The sequence below is a fragment of the Haliotis cracherodii genome, unplaced genomic scaffold (assembly GCF_022045235.1).
Source record: "Haliotis cracherodii isolate W230 unplaced genomic scaffold, xgHalCrac1.p SCAF_14, whole genome shotgun sequence".
In the NCBI taxonomy this organism is placed as follows: domain Eukaryota; kingdom Metazoa; phylum Mollusca; class Gastropoda; order Lepetellida; family Haliotidae; genus Haliotis; species Haliotis cracherodii.
Window position 1 is genome coordinate 14,824,775 of NW_027266269.1, and position 19,699 is coordinate 14,844,473.

General features: G+C 42.1%; 1 protein-coding gene across 4 annotated transcripts in view; it reads right to left on the reverse strand.

The window, feature by feature from the left end:
- LOC139461023 (alpha-mannosidase 2x-like) overlaps nt 1-19,699 on the reverse strand; it is a 91,398-nt gene that overhangs the window by 64,749 nt on the left and 6,950 nt on the right. The window contains exons 1-3 of one of the 4 annotated variants that reach the window (XM_071242506.1): nt 17,149-17,233; nt 7,295-7,522; nt 6,761-7,117 (exon numbers count right to left, since the gene is read on the reverse strand). In XM_071242506.1, coding sequence (XP_071098607.1) covers nt 6,761-7,117; nt 7,295-7,462 — 525 coding nt within the window. In that variant the 5' untranslated portion in view covers nt 7,463-7,522; nt 17,149-17,233. The other 3 variants (XM_071242505.1, XM_071242504.1, XM_071242507.1) reach the window with 3 other exon arrangements.

The following is a 19,699-nucleotide window of genomic DNA, read 5'->3' on the forward strand; positions in this document are numbered from 1 at the left end:
ATGGATGAGGTTAGGAAATTGATTACAAACTCGAATTTACAAGTCAATTTTGTGATTGCAGTCAGCGCAAAAATCAGTGAACATGAAATTCATAACGAGGCTTTCGGAAACTTTCAGCATTGCGTGTGCATGTCATGCGATCCAGCTAATGTTTCCTACTGATCGATGAACAGAGCTACACTGCCGAGTTTGGTTTTCGGTCACCAAAAAGTTGAAATAAAAAAAATAAAATTGATGTTTTTTAATGTCATAGTTACTTGCGAATTTTGAACATTTTCTGGATAATGGGCGAAATGAAAGGACAGCTCTTTTAGTAAACGGATCACTGCGTATTACAGGTGTGGGCAATTTTATCAAGATCTGCTTGATACCTTACATAGACCCAGGCCTATAATCGATCAGAAATCTTATACCGATGTATGGTATCTGTATCGATCGATTAAGGATTTGAGATATGGCTATTTCAGAATGGATTTTTAGGGTGTGTGTGTGGTTGCGGGGGGTTATGATGTACATTTGGGATGAAATACTGAATTAATTTATTTTTAAATGTACTATTTCAAAGGTATGATGCTAAATATATAACCCAAGACAATTTAGAATGTCATTTATTTAATCAAAATTCAAATTAATGGTAAAACTTTGATGAAGATACTTCAGTACAGATTTTTCAGGACATTATCCATTGTAGAAAAAAACCCACAGCCTTGTTTCAAATTTGACTTATTCTAACTAAAGATATATTATTTCAGGTTATCATTATCCCTTTGCCTATGTTTACAAGCAATGAAACTGCATAAAATTACTTGTTCCCAATACTTTCCTGCTACTTTTTGCATACAAGTGTTTGTAATATGTACATACCTTTGTATCTGATCTTTTAATGATAAACGTTTATTTGCAGTTTTGGTTTACCATGATGTAATCTACATATATTTTGGCATCATATAATAAATGAAATCTGTTTTGTGGTAACCAGACTTCACAGGATCTGTTCAATATTATGTCAATATGGGGATTTTCTCACTGCTTTTCAATGGATGTGGCTATGGCTATTAACGTGAAACTACTTTCCCTGGGAAATTATTTCTGCTACATGGCTCCAGATAAGGACTGTATGTACAAGTGCAAATATACGAGATACGATGTATGACTTAAGGAAAGGACCTGATATCTGTGTATGGCCAAAGCTTTATTTAAATGTTACTTTTATGTTTTGAGCAATATTCCCCTCAACCTCTTGACATCATCACCATAATAGCTAAGTGCTCACTGCTGCTACACAAACTTGATATATAATATTCTTATATTTCTATTTAAGAAAATCAGATGTTCAGCCATTGCCTATTGGCAAACATGGATGAGCTGAATGAACTCTTAGCAGCTTTTCCAAAATCAAGCAACTGAGAGAGAATTGGTGAGTGAATTAAATTTCTTTAGATGTATCAGGTATGGGAAATTTACTCCAATTTTGATTCATATAGGAGATCCGGGGTAGAAGATATCTTCAGCAACCCATGTTTGCCGTAAAAGGCAACTATGCTTGTCGTATGAGGCGACTAATGGGATCGGGAGGTGAGGCTCTCTAACTTGGTTGATGCATGTCATCGATCCCAATTGCATGGATTGATGCTCATGATGTTAATCACTGGATTGTTTTGTCCAGACTCGATTATTTACAGACCGCCGTCATATAGCTGACAGTTACTATGGTAATCTTCCAAATGAAATTTCATACTGACTTACTTTTGATGGACATACAAGAGAGATTGCACACCTAAAACTGTTCTCCAGCAAGATTGGAGGAGGGGGGTTATGTGGTTATTGGGGATGTTTATTAGGCTAAATAAATAGGGTGATATGTCAGTTATAAAATCTTTTTTAATTGACATAAGAAACAGATTAGGAACCTACCATACAATATTGGGAGTTGTTATGTTATTTGCGTATATAATTACACATAATTCAATTTACTTATTTACACATATTATTAACTCATCAATTCAATATTGTGGCATCATTTACATGAAATATTAAGATGAGATGTTGTCAGTTATGACTTCTGATGACATCAGCCTATTTAAGACAATGGCAGATGGCAGATGGCAGATGCTGCACTGATAATCATTGTCGACGTTGGGCCGACGTCCATCCGATGCTGATTCCATAACAGTTGCCGAAGGCTGGCCAGATAACTATTTACGACGTTGGGCCGATGACGATCCGATGAGCAAAACTTCATCGGCCCGACATTGTTTGCCGACGCTGGGCCAATGCTGGGCCGGTGCATTGCCGATGCAGGGCCAATGATGTTTGCCGGCGTTGGGCCGATGTCGATCTGATGAGCAAAACTTCATCGGCCCGACGATGTTTGCCGACGCTTGGCCAATGCTGTGCCGGTGCAGGGCCGATGACGTTTGCCGGCGTTGGGCCGATGTCGATCCGATGAGCAAAACTTCATCGGCCCGATGCAGTTTGCCGACGTTGGGCCGATGGTGTAGCCGACGTTGGGCCGATGCTGGGCCGATGATGGCATGCTACCTGGGAAGGGACTAGAATTAAATTCTGTTGTGTTAGGAATAGGATCCCAAGAAACTATAAAGTTTCCATGAGTTGGTTGAACATCAGATTTCTGATAATTGATGAGCCATTTACCATGGATTAATAATTTCAGAGTGAAGTTCAACTGCTGTCATAGTCGGCTTGTCAAAAATTGAGGTAGATTGCATCCTGAATTTTTCAGACTTGTGTCAATAATACTTGTTGAGTATCTTCATGTTGTAGATCCCTCTGAATTTTTTGGTTGAATTTTTCCTGGGTACCAAAAACATCTGAGAATAGAACTCTGGAGCGGGGACATCCTGCATCATAACCTCTACTGCTCCCTTGGTGATAAGGAGAATCTATTGCCTCTGTTAATTTAGGGAGCAGTACCTCTGTGTATTTTACCTGTGGAGAGGTGAGGGTAAGAGGGGGTGCTGTAGGTACCAACAGACTGTAGTCTTTCTTTAAAATGTATGTGATGAATGAGTCATCTAAGATGTCCCAATTTCTCCACTATGTTTGACTGCTGTACTTGAACGGTTGGTGCCAGATAACCCAACAGCCCAAGAGCACCTCTTCATTGCTAGGGATGGCCTCCTCAGGACCTGCCACCATGGCCAGGCTAATCTCGGGATTTCTATTATGGCTTATGAAAAGATGCCGTCTTTTGTCCTCTGTAGCCAGAGAATTTCTTGTCCTTAGCCTTACGTATTCCGAGAAATGGCTTTTAAAATTGGTCCTTTGTATGGAGTGTTCGAACATGGTTGACAATCTGGTCCTTGGAATCCTGTACAATTTATTTATTGACGCCACAGACCTGACTGTTGAAAATAGTAGAGGAATCCCAAGGTTGGCGTAAGAGAGACTTTGAGTAGATGTTCAACCAGTTAGAGTTAGAGACCAACCCTTGATGATGTAACAGCTGAAGTCAGAGCTGATTTGGTCGGAAATGGATTCCTGAATCTTTTGTTGGATTACCATAGTTGACAGTAGCATGCCCTCATTGTCGGATTGAGGGTTCTTAAGGTGAGAGAGGTCAATCCTAGGAAAGCTCATCTAATTGTTGTGTCCACTTGTGAAAGCTTCTTGTCCTCGACTCTGTAGGTTTCACCCTTTGAGTCCAATAGTAAGTCGTTACTCTGGAGCCCATAAGAGCGGTGTCATGCAGTGTAAGGGAAACATCTTAGAGTTGATATGAGGAGTTGGCAAACCCGAGTCCTAGTAGCCTTGGTGAAGGATGTGTTAATATTCTTTATGACATGTAAGCTAGATTTAGATGGCAGTAGAGGCATCTTCTTCCTCTGTTCTACATACATGTTCAAGTAGGCTGCAAAGTCTTCTTCCCCCAGGGACATGCAGAAACTACAATGAATCTCCCTAGTGCATAGTTGAGGGACGCATTATGAACAGACACGCAAGAGGCAGATATCTCAACTTTTAACCTAAATTTGTAAATCAAATTAAAGTTTAAGCTGAAGTAGAAAAATAAAAGTTATAGTATGAAGAAGAAAGGTAGTCCAAGCAACAAATTTTATTAAAAAGCAATAATTTTGATAGGATGGCTTGGATTATGATAGCACAGACATTTAGCCCAGTGTTTGCGTTTACGGAGTCCCATATACAAGAATACGCACTGAAAAAAAATAGGACGCAAAAAAACCAACCTTCACGCGTCCCCTTACGCATTTTTTATTTTGAAAAAAGTTCACTTCACGCATAACTTATACTCTTTCAACACTGTAGGCCGGTAGACCAGCCATGTCGAAGTCACGTCAAAATAAAGGGTAGATCTATATAATTTTATTAACCTACCTGTCATATCATTCACTTATTAAATCAATCACATTTCACAATGTCTGAAATACTTATTCCATTTCAATTTATCATTTTTTATCGAAAGATTAAATGATTCACTATTTCCTGTGATGTTATTGAAAATAAAATTCTCTGACACACACTTCGACAACAGTCCACATCGAACATGTCAAAGAGCAAAACAAATCTTTAAATCTAGTATACAAAGTAATAAATAACATCAACCAAAATATATCTATAAGTAAATTACAGCTAAGTTATTATTTCAATCTTTTCGTGCGATCGCGTATCATGTCAATCAAATGACATCTCGGCTTTCGTCGCATCCATTTCTCGGCTCGGATATGATGTTTCCAACATGCCTGAAAAACCTTTGTCACAGCTTCTAACCTAGAACGGTACATCCACGAAGTTCCATGTTTTTAATATAGATCTCGAGTTCAGAATAACAAAAAACTTTCATCAAAATCTTTGATTACACACGTGCCATTGCTGTAATTTGATTGACAGCCTTAGGTCATGTACTCTAGTTTGACCAATCACCACCCTCGTAGCAGATATCGGCAAGAAAGCACTTGACAAACTTACAGAGACGAAAAGACTTGGCGAGGTTAGTGTAGTTGAAAAAATAAACTTTCTAATACGAAGCTTTGAAAACGGACGTATTTCTTCATGTTACTGACAGCCGCAGGTATCGAGAAATTGGTGATGACAGATACTATCTACAATTATTTATAAAATACTTTTCCAATCAGGTAAACAATGAAAATAAAAAAGAAATAGGTAAGTGGATTTTATGTTTGTTTATATTTGACAAAAATCGTCAAATTTACCCTTCCTTGGTCTTCAATCTGGACGTTTGAATGTGTTAGCTTCCATTTGTTTTTATTTACAAATTACTTAAGTTGTAAATGCTTTATTTAAATAATGTGCTAAACATAAATATGTATAAACAGTAGGATTAGACCTTTCAAATGGTGTATAACATGTAGTTGCAAAGATGTTTTACTAGACTAACATTTAGTCTATGAAATCTTATATTACACAATACCCTTCTCGACTCTAAAAATAAATATATAATTTCCCCTATGCTGATTTTCTAGCTAGAGCTGGCTTGACTTGCTTTTGTATACGTTTCTAGATTGGTGTTGTTTTCACAAAATATATATATTCCACAGTCATGGTGCAGGACTAATGTTTTACAAGCAGATATTTTCCTTGATAAATGTTGGCTTCATCTATCACACAAGAGTCTCTGGGAACCTGGTGTCACAGCAGATAAAGCTCCTGGTTGACTGGTATTGGAAGAGTCAAGTGGTTAAGATTTCAAAGATGTTTTGTGTACACACATAAAAACTGAGACTTAAAGATTTTAACCACACACTTATTTATGCTCAGAATGGCCTAAAGTTCACCATTTCAGGTCCACATTTAACAAAATTTCGGGGGAGGGGCATGCCCCAACACCCCCCAGATAGCTTCGCGGCTACCGCGTCACAGGGGACCCCGTTATTTTGGAACACAACGCAAACACTGTAGCCCAACAACGAAGTTGGCGCAAAAATGAGAGAGTGACGCTTGGTCACTTGCTTCTGGTGCCGCTGCGCGGCTGAGGGGTGCATTAGGGTGAGATTTTTTCTCTGTGCTTGGAAACACAGCAAAGGAGTTTCCACTAACATTTTGGAATGAGATGAGATAAGCAAGTAATATGAATCAGGATAAGGTAAAATTGAAAATTTATGTAACATTATTGTTGTCAACAAATAAAGAATAATTGATGCTTAATGAATTAACACTTTGCCTCACCTGCATTTATTGTCACAACCATGTATGTCTTCAATGGATGTTGTCCATGTCATAATGTGGGAATATAAAAGCTATTTAGGCCTCTAAATCTTTTATTGTGTCATGCTATGTAGCATCTACTAACAGGAGCAGGTCTATCTGACCAGGTGCACATGTCCTGAGAGACCCTACATCTACTGACCTGGTAGTCTGCAGCAGCAGGTCTGTCTGACCAGGTGCACATGTCCTGAGAGACCCTACATCTACTGACCTGGTAGTCTGCAGCAGCAGGTCTGTCTGACCAGGTGCACATGTCCTGAGAGACCCTACATCTACTGACCTGGTAGTCTGCAGCAGCAGGTCTGTCTGACCAGGTGCCCATGTCCTGAGAGACCCTACATCTACTGACCTGGTAGTCTGCAGCAGCAGGTCTGTCTGACCAGGTGCACATGTCCTGAGAGACCCTACGTCTACTGACCTGGTAGTCTGCAGCAGCAGGTCTGTCTGACCAGGTGCACATGTCCTGAGAGACCCTACATCTACTGACCTGGTAGTCTGCAGCAGCAGGTCTGTCTGACCAGGTGCACATGTCCTGAGAGACCCTACATCTACTGACCTGGTAGTCTGCAGCAGCAGGTCTGTCTGACCAGGTGCACATGTCCTGAGGCACAAGTTGGACTGACCGGGTCTGCACCTCGTACACCTCCTCTTCCTTCTTGAGGCCCGGGGCCGGCACGTCCATGTTGACCAGCCCTGGAGCAGGGTCCACCCGGGGCTCCTCCTCCTGCCGGCCCGGCTTCTTCACCTCCACAGGGATGTCCAGCTGCAGGACCTCCTTCAGGCGGTCAATACCAGAACGGTCGCCTTTGGCAATCTTCCCCACTGTGTCTTTAATTTCCTTTATCGTCTCATGATTACGTATGATGTCATCTTCTATTCTTTTGATCTTTATTTCTATTCCATCCAATGCTTGCTGAAAAAAATAGTCTTAATTTGTCATCCAATATTCTCCTTTAGTTACTGTAGTGAATCAAGTAGGAACCTGTGAATAAATCCTAGTTATGCAATCCAAACACAAAGTTATAAAATAATACATTATTTTCTCATTGTCATATGACAACTCAGTAAAATAGTTTGGCACAACACTTACCATATACTTGGATGAGACAGGATCCTTGCGTTCAAGTCCTTTGTGTAAGAACTCATAATTTAGATAAGTTGAAAGACTGGCCAATGCAAATATAGCCAGCATAAAATAGAGGACATTGATTTGTCTCTGATGTGGATTTTGTTTTCTTGGCCTCAGTTGAATGGGCATCTTGCACCCGCTGTATCTGTCCTCGTCATTGGTGAAATATCACAACACGCCATGTGTTCCCTGGCAACAAACAACACTACAGTCTACACCCACCCAAACCGCATTGTCAAGGGTTTGAGAAGGGGTACTGTTTGCTAAACAAAAGTTCAAGGCAGACCCACAAAACACACTTGATAGAATTGTAGAACAAATTTTGTCAATATTATTTGTCTAATTTCAAATTAGATTGGAATGTACAGATGTGTAGAATGTACATCAGAAATCACTTCTGCCAATGTTGCAAAACTATGCAATGAGCTCATCAACATTCATGAGCTATTCCTTTTATTGAACCACTTCCTGGAAAGGTAACCATGGTCACTTGTACGTGAATTACCTCCCTTGAATGTGTACTACGTCATTGCTTGTGTCCAACCATCAGATATGTAGAATGACCAGTAAAGAAACAGTCATTCAACACTCAAACCTTTTGTATGTTCTTATTGGAACCAATGGTTTCATGCCATGGATATCAGCACGTAACAGTCACAGAACTAAGTTGCCTCATGTCCAGACATAATTGTTTGGTTCAAACATCAGACAACTTTAAAGAATAGATTCATGGATTACTTTGGAAAAGTAGTGTTATTGTCGCTTCCATTAAGAATTGACCATAAGATTCAATGTCATTTATGAAGGCATAAGTGTAGAAACCAGTGTGCATACCAGTTTCTACTAATATAAAATGTGGGCCCACATTTGGCTATCATTCCACATATAACAAGATATCCTTCACAGTCTACACCCTGTACCTGTCTACCATGGTAACAAACATCACTGACAGTCTACACCCTGTACCTTTCTACCATGGTAACAAATATCACTGACAGTCTACACCCTGTACCTGTCTACCCTGGTAACAAATATCTCCGACAGTCTACACTCTGTACCTATCTAGCATGATAACAAACATCAATGACTGTCTACATCCTGTACCTGTCTACCCTGGTAACAAACATCAATGACAGTCTACACCCTGTACCTGTCTACCCTGGTAACAAACATCACTGACAGTCTACATCCTGTACCTGTATATCCCGCTAACAAACATCACTGACAGTCTACACCCTGTACCTGTCTACCCCGCTAACAAACATCACTGACAGTCTACATCCTGTACCTGTCTACCCTGGTAACAAACATCAATGTCAGTCTACACCCTGTACCTGTCTACCCTGGTAACAAACATCACTGTCAGTGTACATCCTGTACCTGTATATCCCGTTAACAAACATCACTGACAGTCTATACCCTGTACCTGTCTACCCTGGTAACAAACATCACTGACAGTCTATACCCTGTACCTGTCTACCCTGTTAACAAACATCACTGACAGTCTATACCCTGTACCTGTCTACCCCGCTAACAAACATCACTGACAGTCTACATCCTGTACCTGTATATCCCGCTAACAAACATCACTGACAGTCTACATCCTGTACCTGTCTACCCCACTAACAAACATCACTGACAGTCTACATCCTGTACCTGTCTACCCCGCTAACAAACATCACTGACAGTCTACATCCTGTACCTGTCTACCCTGGTAACAAACATCACTGACAGTCTACATCCTGTACCTGTCTACCCTGGTAACAAACATCACTGACAGTCTACATCCTGTACCTGTCTACCCCGCTAACAAACATCACTGACAGTCTACATCCTGTACCTGTATATCCCGCTAACAAACATCACTGACAGTCTACATCCTGTACCTGTCTACCCGGCTAACAAACATCACTGACAGTCTACATCCTGTACCTGTCTACCCTGGTAACAAACATCACTGTCAGTCTACATCCTGTATCTGTCTACCCTGGTAACAAACATCACTGTCAGTCTACATCTTGTACCTGTCTACCCCGCTAACAAACATCACTGTCAGTCTACATCCTGTATCTGTCTACCCTGGTAACAAACATCACTGTCAGTCTACATCTTGTACCTGTCTACCCTGGTAACAAACATCAATGTCAGTCTACACCCTGTACCTGTCTACCATGGTAACAAACATCACTGACAGTCTACATCCTGTACCTGTCTACCCTGGTAACAAACATCACTGACAGTCTACATCCTGTACCTGTCTACCCTGGTAACAAACATCACTGACAGTCTACATCCTGTACCTGTCTACCCTGGTAACAAACATCACTGACAGTCTACATCCTGTACCTGTCTACCCTGGTAACAAACATCACTGACAGTCTACATCCTGTACCTGTATATCCCGCTAACAAACATCACTGACAGTCTACATCCTGTACCTGTCTACCCTGGTAACAAACATCAATGTCAGTCTAAACCCTGTACCTGTCTACCATGGTAACAAACATCACTGACAGTCTACATCCTGTACCTGTATATCCCGCTAACAAACATCACTGACAGTCTACACCCTGTACCTGTCTACCCTGGTAACAAACATCACTGACAGTCTACACCCTGTACCTGTATATCCCGCTAACAAACATCACTGACAGTCTACATCCTGTACCTGTATATCCCGCTAACAAACATCACTGACAGTCTACATCCTGTACCTGTCTACCCTGGTAACAAACATCACTGACAGTCTACATCCTGTACCTGTCTACCATGGTAACAAACATCACTGACAGTCTATACCCTGTACCTGTATATCCCGCTAACAAACATCAATGACAGTCTACACCCTGTACCTCTCTACCCTGGTAACAAACATCACTGACAGTCTACATCCTGTACCTGTATATCCCGCTAACAAACATCACTGACAGTCTACACCCTGTACCTGTATATCCCGCTAACAAACATCACTGACAGTCTACATCCTGTACCTGTCTACCCTGGTAACAAACATCACTGACAGTCTACATCCTGTACCTGTCTACCCTGGTAACAAACATCACTGACAGTCTACATCCTGTACCTGTCTACCCTGGTAACAAACATCAATGTCAGTCTACACCCTGTACCTGTCTACCCTGGTAACAAACATCACTGACAGTCTACATCCTGTACCTGTATATCCCGCTAACAAACATCACTGACAGTCTACATCCTGTACCTGTCTACCCTGGTAACAAACATCACTGACAGTCTACATCCTGTACCTGTATATCCCGCTAACAAACATCACTGACAGTCTATATCCTGTACCTGTCTACCCTGGTAACAAACATCACTGACAGTCTATACCCTGTACCTGTCTACCCTGTTAACAAACATCACTGACAGTCTATACCCTGTACCTGTCTACCCTGTTAACAAACATCAATGACAGTCTACATCCTGTACCTGTCTACCCAGCTAAGAAACATCTCTGACAGTCTACATCCTGTACCTGTATATCCCGCTAACAAACATCAATGACAGTCTACATCCTGTACCTGTCTACCCAGCTAAGAAACATCTCTGACAGTCTACATCCTGTACCTGTATATCCCGCTAACAAACATCACTGACAGTCTACATCCTGTACCTGTCTACCCCGCTAACAAACATCACTGACAGTCTACACCCTGTACCTGTCTACCCCGCTAACAAACATCACTGACAGTCTACACCCTGTACCTGTCTACCCTGGTAACATACATCACTGACAGTCTACATCCTGTACCTGTCTACCCTGATAACATACATCACTGACAGTCTACTCCCTGTATCTGTCTACCCTGTTAACAAACATCAATGACAGTCTACACCCTGTACCTGTCTACCCTGGTAACAAACATCACTGACAGTCTACATCTTGTACCTGTCTACCCTGGTAACAAACATCAATGTCAGTCTACATCCTGTACCTGTCTACCCTGATAACATACATCACTGACAGTCTACACCCTGTACCTGTCTACCCCGCTAACAAACATCACTGACAGTCTACATCCTGTACCTGTCTACCCTGGTAACAAACATCACTGACAGTCTACATCTTGTACCTGTCTACCATGGTAACAAACATCAATGTCAGTCTACATCCTGTACCTGTCTACCCTGGTAACAAACATCAATGACAGTCTGCATCCTGTACCTGTCTACCCTGATAACATACATCACTGACAGTCTACACCCTGTATCTGTCTACCCTGGTAACAAACATCACTGACAGTCTACATCTTGTACCTGTCTACCATGGTAACAAACATGAATGTCAGTCTACATCCTGTACCTGTCTACCCTGGTAACAAACATCAATGACAGTCTACATCCTGTACCTGTCTACCCTGATAACATACATCACTGACAGTCTACACCCTGTACCTGTCTACCCTGGTAACAAACATCAATGTCAGTCTACACCCTGTACCTGTCTACCCTGGTAACAAACATCACTGACAGTCTACATCTTGTACCTGTCTACCCTGGTAACAAACATCAATGTCAGTCTACATCCTGTACCTGTCTACCCTGGTAACAAACATCAATGACAGTCTACATCCTGTACCTGTCTACCCTGATAACATACATCACTGACAGTCTACACCCTGTACCTGTCTACCCTGTTAACAAACATCAATGACAGTCTACACCCTGTACCTGTCTACCCTGGTAACAAACATCACTGACAGTCTACATCTTGTACCTGTCTACCCTGGTAACAAACATCAATGTCAGTCTACACCCTGTACCTGTCTAACATGCTAACAAACATCACTGACAGTCTACATCCTGTACCTGTCTACCCTGGTAACAAACATCACTGACAGTCTATACCCTGTACCTGTCTACCCTAGTAACATACATCAATGTCAGTCTACACCCTGTACCTGTCTACCCTGGTAACAAACATCAATGTCAGTCTACACCCTGTACCTGTCTACCCTGGTAACAAACATCAATGTCAGTCTACACCCTGTACCTGTCTACCCTGTTAACAAACATCACTGTCAGTCTACACCCTGTACCTGTCTACCCTGGTAACAAACATCACTGACAGTCTATACCCTGTACCTGTCTACCCTGGTAACAAACATCAATGACAGTCTACATCCTGTACCTGTCTACCCAGCTAAGAAACATCTCTGACAGTCTACATCCTGTACCTGTCTAACATGCTAACAAACATCACTGACAGTCTACACCCTGTACCTGTCTACCATGGTAACAAACATCACTGACAGTCTACACCCTGTACCTGTCTACCATGGTAACAAACATCAATGACAGTCTACATCCTGTACCTGTCTACCCAGCTAAGAAACATCTCTGACAGTCTACATCCTGTACCTGTCTAACATGCTAACAAACATCACTGTCAGTCTACATCCTGTACCTGTCTACCATGGTAACAAACATCAATGAGAGTCTACACCCTGTACCTGTCTGCACAGCTAAGAAACATCACTGACAGTCTACACCCTGTACCTGTCTACCCTGGTAACAAACATCAATGACAGTCTACATCCTGTACCTGTCTACACTGGTAACAAACATCACTGACAGTCTACATCCTGTACCTGTCTACCCAGCTAACAAACATCACTGACAGTCTACACCCTGTATCTGTCTACCCCGCTAACAAACATCACTGACAGTCTACACCCTGTACCTGTCTACACTGGTAACAAACATCAATGACAGTCTACATCCTGTACCTGTCTACCCTGGTAACAAACATCACTGACAGTCTACACCCTGTACCTGTCTACCCTGGTAACAAACATCAATGACAGTCTACATCCTGTACCTGTCTACCCTGGTAACATACATCACTGACAGTCTACATCTTGTACCTGTCTACACTGGTAACAAACATCAATGACAGTCTACATCCTGTACCTGTCTACCCTGGTAACAAACATCAATGACAGTCTACATCCTGTACCTGTCTACCCTGGTAACATACATCACTGACAGTCTACATCTTGTACCTGTCTACACTGGTAACAAACATCAATGACAGACTACATCCTGTACCTGTCTACCCTGGTAACAAACATCAATGGCTGACTACATCCTGTACCTTTTACCCTGGTAACAAACATCACTGACAGTCTATACCCTGTACCTGTCTACCCTGGTAACAAACATCACTGACAGTCTACATCCTGTACCTGTCTACCCTGGTAACAAACATCACTGACAGTCTACACCCTGTACCTGTCTACCCTGGTAACAAACATCACTGACAGTCTACATCCTGTACCTGTCTACACTGGTAACAAACATCACTGACAGTCTACACCCTGTACCTGTCTACCCTGGTAACAAACATCACTGACAGTCTACACCCTGTACCTGTCTACCCTGGTAACAAACATCAATGACAGTCTACATCCTGTACCTGTCTACCCTGGTAACATACATCACTGACAGTCTACATCTTGTACCTGTCTACACTGGTAACAAACATCAATGACAGTCTACATCCTGTACCTGTCTACCCTGGTAACAAACATCAATGACAGTCTACATCCTGTACCTGTCTACCCTGGTAACATACATCACTGACAGTCTACATCTTGTACCTGTCTACACTGGTAACAAACATCAATGACAGACTACATCCTGTACCTGTCTACCCTGGTAACAAACATCAATGGCTGACTACATCCTGTACCTTTTACCCTGGTAACAAACATCACTGACAGTCTACATCCTGTACCTGTCTACACAGCTACAAACATCACTGACAGTCTACATCCTGTACTTGTCTACCCTGGTAACAAACTTCACTGACAGACTACACCCTGTACCTGTCTCCCTGGTAACAAACATCAATGGCTGACTACACCCTGTACCTGTCTGCCCTGGTAACAAACATCAATGGCTGACTACACCCTGTACCTGTCTACCCTGGTAACAAACATCAATGGCTGACTACACCCTGTACCTGTCTACCCTGGTAACAAACATCAATGGCTGACTACACCCTGTACCTGTCTACATCCTCACTTACAATCAATGTCAGACAATGTCCACTCACTCACTCACTCATACAACAGACTGTGTTAGACAATGTCCACTCACTCACTCATTCAACAGACAGTGTTAGACAATGTCCGCTCACTCACTCACTCATACAACAGAGAATGTTAGTCAATTTCCACTCACTCACTAAAACAACAGACAATGTCCACTCACTCACTCACTCATACAACAATGTTAGACAATGTCCACTCACTCACTCACTCATACAACAGACAGTGTTAGACAATGTCCACACACTCACTCACTCATACAACAATGTTAGACAATGTCCACTCACTCACTCACTCATACAACAATGTTAGACAATGTCCACTCACTCACTCACTCATACAACAGACAGTGTTAGACAATGTCCACACACTCACTCACTCATACAACAATGTTAGACAATGTCCACTCACTCACTCACTCATACAACAATGTTAGACAATGTCCACTCACTCACTCACTCATACAACAGACAGTGTTAGACAATGTCCGCTCACTCACTCATACAACAGACAGTGTTAGACAATGTCCACTCACTCACTCACTCATACAACAGACTGTGTTAGACAATGTCCACTCACTCACTCATACAACAGACTGTGTTAGACAATGTCCACTCACTACCTCATACAAGAGACAGTGTTAGACAATGTCCACTCACTCACTAATACAAGAGACTGTGTTAGACCATGTCCACTCACTCACTCACTCACTCATACAACAGACTGTGTTAGACAATGTCCACTCACTCACTCATACAAGAGACGGTGTTAGACAATGTCCGCTCACTCACTCATACAACAGACTGTGTTAGACAATGTCCACTCACTCACTCACTCACTCATACAACAGACTGTGTTAGTCAATGTCCACTCACTCACTCATACAACAGACAGTGTTAGACAATGTCCACTCACTCACTCATACAAGAGACAGTGTTAGACAATGTCCGCTCACTCACTCATACAAGAGACTGTGTTAGACAATGTCCGCTCACTCACTCATACAAGAGACTGTGTTTAACAATGTCCGATCACTCACTCACTCATACAACTGACTGTGTTAGACAATGTCCACTCACTCACTCATACAACAGACTGTGTTAGACAATGTCCACTCACTACCTCATACAACAGACTGTGTTAGACAATGTCCACTCACTTACTCACTCACTCACTCATACAAGAGACTGAGTTAGTCAATGTCCACTCACTCACTAATACAAGAGACTGTGTTAGACATTGCCACTCACTCACTCATACAAGAGACGGTGTTAGACAATGTCCGCTCACTCACTCATACAAGAGACGGTGTTAGACAATGTCCACTCACTCACTCACTCACTCATACAACAGACTGTGTTAGACAATGTCCACTCACTCACTCACTCACTCACTCATACAACAGACTGTGTTAGACAATGTCCACTCACTCACTCATACGAGAGACAGTGTTAGACAATGTCCACTCACTTATGTTCAGGGTATACAAAGTCATATTACAAAGCTATCACATCACAAATATATCATAGCCTGAATTGGATTATGTTTAGTTCCAAATTTTTACAAACATTTGCAGCCGATATGGGTTTAACTAACTGAGAATGTCTTGAAAGAACTCTGATTACATTAAAAAAATGTTAGCAGCCGTTTGGACTCATCTAATCAGGTGACAGCTGACCTAACCAGTATCTACCGGTATTTGTACTCATCTTGGATCCCTGCCAGGGTTTAATAAAGTAAAACTTGGAACCAGAAAGTCCAATCCTTCCAGCTCTATTAACTGAAAATTGTCTGGTATCATCAGAAATATTCCATGTTTTAACAATGAGCTTCCTTGTGACCTTTACCTACATCAGGGGTCTCTAAGAGCCTTCTCAAAATAAACCCCACATTAGAAGTCAGGTATATTAAATTTCACCAAATTTGAGGAAGTCACCAGCAACCTAGGTTTGTCACACAAGGCAATGTATTGGATTGGGAGTTTTGGTGATTTGGTCACATGCATCATTTGGTCATCACAACCCAATAGCTTGGGCCATTGCTCATGATATTACTCACTGGTTTATCGGGACCATTAATTTCATCTCATTTCAACTGAATAACTGAAGACATGTGAACAGTCCCCCCCCCTGTCCCGCTATATATATATATATATATATATATATATATATATATGATAACAAATGACACACAACAGTCCAAGATCTAAGATATCCATTGTTGACAATGTACACCTGTGAAAGGCAGCTCCCATCAACTCAATCATATCACTCCAAACAAACTAATCTGCCAATCTGTACAATAACACCGTCTAACCACGCAGCTCTGCATGACTGGCACAGGAGCTTAGAAGTACTGACCTTACAATTTTCACACACAATCACACCCCAATCAAGCAATGATGGAAGCTCTATTGTGCCCCTCACTTCCACCTCACCTGATACTCACAACCCTCATACAGCACCAGTATTGCCCTAGCCGTGTACACCCTGGTACAGCAAGGTGATGGAAGCTCTATTGTGCCCCTCACTTCCACCTCACCTGATACTCACAACCCTCATACAGCACCAGTATTGCCCTAGCCGTGTACACCCTGGTACAGCAAGGTGATGGAAGCCTCAGTGTACAAGCACAACCTACACACCTACCAATATCCATAGCAACCTTCAGTATCCACACACACAGTCCACCTGACCTGCTTCACCCGCTAGCTACTTCCTGTGCACACAACCTACACACCTACCAATACCCACAGCAACCTTCAGTATCTACACTTACAGTCCACCTTACCTGCTTCACGAGCTAGCTACTTCCTGTGCACACAATCTACCCGAGCTGTGTTCACTGTTTGTTTACACAAGCAGCTTTGCATACATGTATCTAAGGGACTGTCACATAAGCAAGCATCATAACAACTTCAATGAACAATTTAAGGATGTTCTGCCATTGAAACCCTGAAAGGATGTCCATGGTATATAATGTCTCTCCTGCAATTAACTTGTGTCACTTTAACTAACTAGGTCAGTGAAATTATTCTGTTCTCCAGAATGTGGCAGTGGATATTGATTGAAGTTAGTTACAGGTATGTAAATGTCTGCAGGAGGAGGTGGGCCACACAGCTGCAGACAGTGTAAAGGGACATATATTACTGCTTAACTAGTAAATCCATAACACCTGGCCTTCATCGATACACCTGTCAGAGTCATGTGGAGTTATGTGGTGTACAAACTGGAAACATTTTTAATTCATGTGACTAATTGCGTAGTGTCGTATGGCAAATGGCTCCACAGATATCCCAGCTGTCTGCCGGCTGGAAATAAATCTATTGACTCACTATTGGCCACTGTGGTAAACTACAGACGACATAATACTGTCACCAGTTTACACAAACTCTGCTACAGCTGATATATACAGGGTGGAGTCCTCGAGGTACTGTCTACCAGTTTCAAAAGTGGTATATATACTGAGTGAGTCCTCTAGACTGTCACCAGTTTACACAACCTCTGCTACAGCTGATATACACTTGGTGGTATATACACTGAGTGAGTCCTCTAGATACTGTCACCAGTTTACACAACCTCTGCTACAGATGATATACACTGGGTGGTATATATACTGAGTGAGTCCTCTAGATACTGTCACCAGTTTACACAACCTCTGCTACAGATGATATACACTGGGTGGTTTACACACTGAGTGAGTCCTCTAGATACTGTCACCAGTTTACACAACCTCTGCTACAGCTGATGTACACTGGGTGGTATATACACTGAGTGAGTCCTCTAGATACTGTCACCAGTTTACACAACCTCTGCTACAGCTGATGTACACTGGGTGGTATATACACTGAGTGAGTCCTCTAGATACTGTCACCAGTTTACACAACCTCTGCTACAACTGATATACACTGGGTGGTTTACACACTGAGTGAGTCCTCTAGATACTGTCACCAGTTTACACAACCTCTGCTACAGCTGATGTACACTGGGTGGTATATACACTGAGTGAGTCCTCTAGATACTGTCACCAGTTTACACAACCTCTGCTACAGATGATATACACTGGGTGGTTTACACACTGAGTGAGTCCTCTAGATACTGTCACCAGTTTACACAACTTCTGCTACAGCTGATGTACACTGGGTGGTTTACACACTGAGTGAGTCCTCTAGATACTGTCACCAGTTTACACAACCTCTGCTACAGCTGATGTACACTGGGTGGTATATACACTGAGTGAGTCCTCTAGATACTGTCACCAGTTTACACAACCTCTGCTACAGATGATATACACTGGGTGGTATATATACTGAGTGAGTACTCTAGATACTGTCACCAGTTTACACAACCTCTGCTACAGCTGATGTACACTGGGTGGTATATACACTGAGTGAGTCCTCTAGATACTGTCACCAGTTTACACAACCTCTGCTACAGCTGATGTACACTGGGTGGTATATACACTGAGTGAGTCCTCTAGATACTGTCACCAGTTTACACAACCTCTGCTACAGCTGATGTACACTGGGTGGTTTACACACTGAGTGAGTCCTCTAGATACTGTCACCAGTTTACACAACCTCTGCTACAGATGATATACACTGGGTGGTTTACACACTGAGTGAGTCCTCTAGATACTGTCACCAGTTTACACAACCTCTGCTACAACTGATATACACTGGGTGGTTTACACACTGAGTGAGTCCTCTAGATACTGTCACCAGTTTACACAACCTCTGCTACAGCTGATGTACACTGGGTGGTTTACACACTGAGTGAGTCCTCTAGATACTGTCACCAGTTTACACAACCTCTGCTACAGATGATATACACTGGGTGGTTTACACACTGAGTGAGTCCTCTAGATACTGTCACCAGTTTACACAACCTCTGCTACAACTGATATACACTGGGTGGTATATATACTGAGTGAGTACTCTAGATACTGTCACCAGTTTACACAACCTCTGCTACAGCTGATGTACACTGGGTGGTATATACACTGAGTGAGTCCTCTAGACTGTCACCAGTTTACACAACCTCTGCTACAGCTGATGTACACTGGGTGGTATATACACTGAGTGAGTCCTCTAGATACTGTCACCAGTTTACACAACCTCTGCTACAGCTGATGTACACTGGGTGGTATATACACTGAGTGAGTCCTCTGGATACTAGGGCTGCAACGAATACACTATGAGGCAAATACGTTTCATATCACGAATAGAGGGTAACGAATACGAATATTAATTCACAATTACAATAACAAGTCAGCAGTTTTTGTATTATTG